Source organism: Habropoda laboriosa, unplaced genomic scaffold (genome assembly GCF_001263275.1).
Source record: "Habropoda laboriosa isolate 0110345459 unplaced genomic scaffold, ASM126327v1 scaffold175, whole genome shotgun sequence".
Classification (NCBI taxonomy): domain Eukaryota; kingdom Metazoa; phylum Arthropoda; class Insecta; order Hymenoptera; family Apidae; genus Habropoda; species Habropoda laboriosa.
The window spans coordinates 691410-695962 of NW_017100347.1; the positions used below are offsets into that span (position 1 = coordinate 691410).

The following is a 4553-nucleotide window of genomic DNA, read 5'->3' on the forward strand; positions in this document are numbered from 1 at the left end:
TACTTTCCGCAGAAAAAATATTTTTCATACAATTTCTAACGAAATTAAAATTCTTACCTTTTTCATTTTTCAACGATTCTTCGTTTCCAACTTTTGTTTCTATTGCATCTTTAGTGTGCCATTTAAGTGGATGCAGTAACATACTGCCCACTAATGAATGTAAACTGAAAGCCCCATATAATAGTATTGTACCCTGACAACATAAAATGTAGAAATGCAAAGAAATAAGAGTATTCAATTTAATTTGTGATATATTTCTTCTGCAAAAATTAACGACTTTCTTAAACAGGATACTTCTAATTGAATTACTTAATAAATTGTAATAAATTGTTGTACTAACAACAATCTCTGATCACAGCAAAGGGTTCATTATTAATAATATTTTCTATGACAATGAAACAATATAAACAACAGTGAAATAGTAATCATTTTCAATTTGTATCATTACTTAATATAATTTCTTTCAATGATATACAGTACGTAAAGGAAGAGTACCTGAAATCCGTAATATGAAATTAGGAACGTCGTCACTTGAGGTACAATTATAGGGCCCAATCCAATAAGTGTTACCGCTAAGGACATTGCACGACTCCTTTTCGACGTGAAATAGGAATTCAATGCGTATGAAAAGGCAGACGTTGTTATGCAGGTACCCAATGCTGTATAGAAAAGTACCATTTTGTAATTGATACAAATGTAACTATATTATGCGACATAAAAACTTGGAAACGTTTGAAAATTTCGAAAAATTTTAATCTCTAAAATTTCAATATACATATAAATTAATTTCATTAACATAATATACTTCCGATTGAATAGAATTCATACGATAACTTCGCATACAGTAGTTGAAATTAATTTTGTCAAAAAAATATAGACAATTTTGGAACTTAAAAATATATGAGCCATAGAGTATAGTAACATGAAAGATAATATATAAGCTAGAAAATCATAAAAATTATACAATATACAAATAAAATTTTAAATAACATATTTGTAAAGGTCCTCGAAAGCAATTAACCCGACGTTATTATGCTTTCGTACGATTTATGGCAGGGGGATGCGTGTGGTCTTAGCTATTTAATAGTAACTCGAAATCACGTATTCTACCGAGTATCATAGGAGTGATTGTTTGGAAGAAGACATGAGAAAGTTTAGGGAAAACAAGCAACCTGACATTTCGTCGCTGTAGGAATGGGAACATTCTTCCTAGGACGACGAGAGCGCCATCTAGTACGAGGACCGCGAAGGACAGCGCGGGACTTCCCCCCAGAAGCACCATCGCGAAACGAAATTAATACAGTCGAACCTCGGTAACTCGAACCTCAAGGGAAGAGCTAAAATCTTCGAGTTCTAGAGATTTGGACTTGTCGAAATTTTTCAGTAAAAAAGATTTAATAAACGAAAAATCGATGTAGAGAAACTTTGTACGAAGGATAATAATTTTCCAATTGTAACGGCTTGAAGAAAGAAAAATTCAATTTTTGAACGTGAATTATTTATTATATTTATGATTTACAGAGGTGAACTTCGACTTGTAGAGGTTTGGCTATTCTAAACTCGAATTAGAGAGGTAAAATAATGCATCTGGACATGCGGCGAATAATTCGAGTTAAAGTATATAAGTTTCGTTTCGTCTTATAGAGATTTTCACAACGGAGCGAAAAGGAACGAACAAAATTATAGTCTTACAGAGGTTTTCGAGTTATCAAGGTTCGACTGTATTTCCAACAAACACACACCGAATCTTACTTCTACGTATTAAAACACGATAGAATTTTACTTACAGGCAAATATACCGTAGAAAAGCATTATAAGCGTAAAAGATGTAACGAACGCTGTCGCAGTTACTCCGATGCTATACATCAGGCTACCGATCATAGCCATTTTTCTGTATCCAAAACATCGTAACAACGGACCGTTTATCAATCCAAGTATCATACCAAAAGCCAAATTTGTATTTATAATAATTGCTCCCTGTGTGGCATTGAACCCAAAAAGCGGGAAAGTGTCTTTAAATACTAACACAAATCCTTGCAAAACCGAAAGTGTGGACACCTGAGAACAATATTTAGTTCCGTTAATTATCCTTAAGTCATTCCTACTTACGAAAGGAATTACACAGGCAATTATAAACTAATCAATTAAGCTAACGAAAACAAAAATTATACATATGATATCGTTATGCTATCAGTTCGATATGAAGTCCATTCAAAAACGTTTAGAATTTACAATATCAGTTTCCGCGAGATAGATAATACGCATAGTAATCTAATAAACAATTTTCCACGCGAAGAAGATGAATGAAACGCGATATGAAATTATCATACCTAGATACACATAAATAATGAGAAAAATGTTTTTTTTAATAACGATTAATAAGCATAAGTACTTGATATACTCTGTTCAAAATGAGAGTAACCTCGCTTCGCGCGTGGGACGTGCCTAAGGCAGGGCTCGAACCACTAGAACGTCCAAACCCCCACTTAACCACCTACGTTTTTCTTCGTCTTACCTTCTGCTACGCCCTCTGTCTATGCGCAGAACGGACGAGAATCGGTCCGAGAGCGAGGTTACTCTCATTTTGAACGACGTATAACAATTTTCTGTCTGCCATTTCACATACCCCGTTTATTGCATACGCCAGGACAATCATCCAACCCCATTTTCCATCAGGAGGCACCTTAGTACTTTCTTGCGTACTCATGTTTCCCTTTTAGTTGTATCAATACAAATATTTATCACATCACACCACAATATAATATTATGATAATTTCTTCGAAATTACGCTATTTTTATTTTTTCAATCTTAAATGAAAAATAATATTACTGTCCAGTAATTTCTTTCAACAATTGTATAAATAACCTGTTTCTCACTATTTTTCACTATTACATCAAATTTCACTGTAAAAGATGGGACGTTCCACTTAAAAAGAACAGAAGTGATCCCCTGATCGCCTCTTTTTCTTGCAACCGCGCAATTTTTGCGAATAATGCTTTCACTTGTTAATTGAAATAATGGAGATACTTAAGAGAATCAGCATGCGACGCTGTTAGAATATCAACTTGCTTAATTTTTCTTGATCTTCAATTATCACATTGTCATTAATTTTCAACACAGAATTTATAAATCGTAAATTACGATACTCGTTGTAAATGTTTATGTTATGTTTTAATAAATGTTTATGTTTTAATAAATAATAGAGAATCGTGTGTTTCGACCGATGTGTTAATTTGATGTGTTACGAAGTACCCACGTAAACTGAATAATCATTACATTTCCTAAACGTAAAGCTACGTGATGCTTAATCTAATCTGCACCTTTGTCTTTTACGATGTCTTATCACTATCTCGTATTATAAAAGAAGTTGTGATAATTATAACGAAACTGTTGTTATTCAGAGCTTGCAACTTTGTTCCAAATTGCACAAGTGTAGGTATTATAGGGCGCTGTAATTATATAGTGTCAATTCGTATTATCAGATTTGGAAGGAAAAATGTAAAAAAGAATTTAATCCTGATAATAAAACTTTTTACCTTGAAATAGAAAATAAGAAATTTTTGTTAATAATTAACATGTGAAAAGTGCATTGTTAATTGAAACGTAGAAAGTCTTAATATATTTTTTTTAATTATTGTCATGTTTATTTTGCGTAACTTATTTGCTACTTTTTGCATGGCATATTTGCAAATTTATTTATTGCAAATTGTGATTGATTAATAGGAAGAATTTGAGAGATTGATGAATAAGAAAATGAGGAAAATAAATTTTTATTAACTCCATATTTACGGATAAATATTATTGTTACAATATAATTTATCGTTGGTGATAGATGAATTTGTATAAATAACGCAAGTAATGGTTCAATTACGCAACGATCCGGTTCAGATAATAAGATTAGGATAGCTTCAATGTTAACTAAAATTCTAACGCGAAGATAACACGTAAGTACTTGTATCATGATCATTTCACATGATGATTGCTTTTCAATAAAATGGTAAAAAAATAATCAGTAGATAGATCGTGTCCATAATATTTTTTAATATTCATATTTTTTAATACTTAAATGTGTATACTTAATAGAAGTAAAAAAAAAAGAAACACTGTTATAAAGAAAATTTTTATTCCAGACAAATATAAAATTCTTATTTATTTATTTGTTAATTTTATTAGAAAAATCGTGTAAAGATTTAAGCTTTCAATTTGTTCGATTCCTCTTCTGCTATCTTCTTCGCTTCTCGTTTGGTAAAACAGATTTCGAGCGACCACGAAATTACGGTTAAGTACGTGAAAATATTCAAGCAGTGTAGCATAATTGCGTAATTTGCAGTTATATCTCGAATCCAACCGACAACTGGTCCTAACGTTAATGAAATAATGCCGCTAGTTAGAAGTTGAATACCGGTCGCACCTGGTAATCTTGATAAGGGAACGTGAGTCGGGATGACGAGAGCCATAAAAATTGTCCGCAAAGCTTTTCCAGCACCGATTAGAACTGCAACCGCCAGAATAACTCCGAAATCTTGAACGTGTGCTAGAACTGGAAAAGAAA

General features: G+C 32.3%; 2 protein-coding genes across 2 annotated transcripts in view; both read right to left on the bottom strand.

Annotated features, from left to right (window-relative positions):
* Window positions 1-2714, bottom strand: part of LOC108574566 — a 22252-nt gene extending 19538 nt beyond the window's left edge. The window contains exons 1-4 of the mRNA XM_017937176.1: window positions 2627-2714; window positions 1788-2058; window positions 496-659; window positions 52-193 (exon numbers count right to left, since the gene is read on the bottom strand). Of these exons, the coding sequence (XP_017792665.1) occupies window positions 52-193; window positions 496-659; window positions 1788-2058; window positions 2627-2707 (658 nt within the window). The 5' untranslated portion in view covers window positions 2708-2714. The remainder of the gene's footprint in view (window positions 1-51; window positions 194-495; window positions 660-1787; window positions 2059-2626) is intronic.
* Window positions 2715-4191: 1477 nt separating this feature from the next.
* Window positions 4192-4553, bottom strand: part of LOC108574542 — a 6949-nt gene continuing 6587 nt past the window's right edge. The window contains exon 10 of the mRNA XM_017937151.1: window positions 4192-4541. Within this exon, the coding sequence (XP_017792640.1) occupies window positions 4192-4541 (350 nt within the window). The remainder of the gene's footprint in view (window positions 4542-4553) is intronic.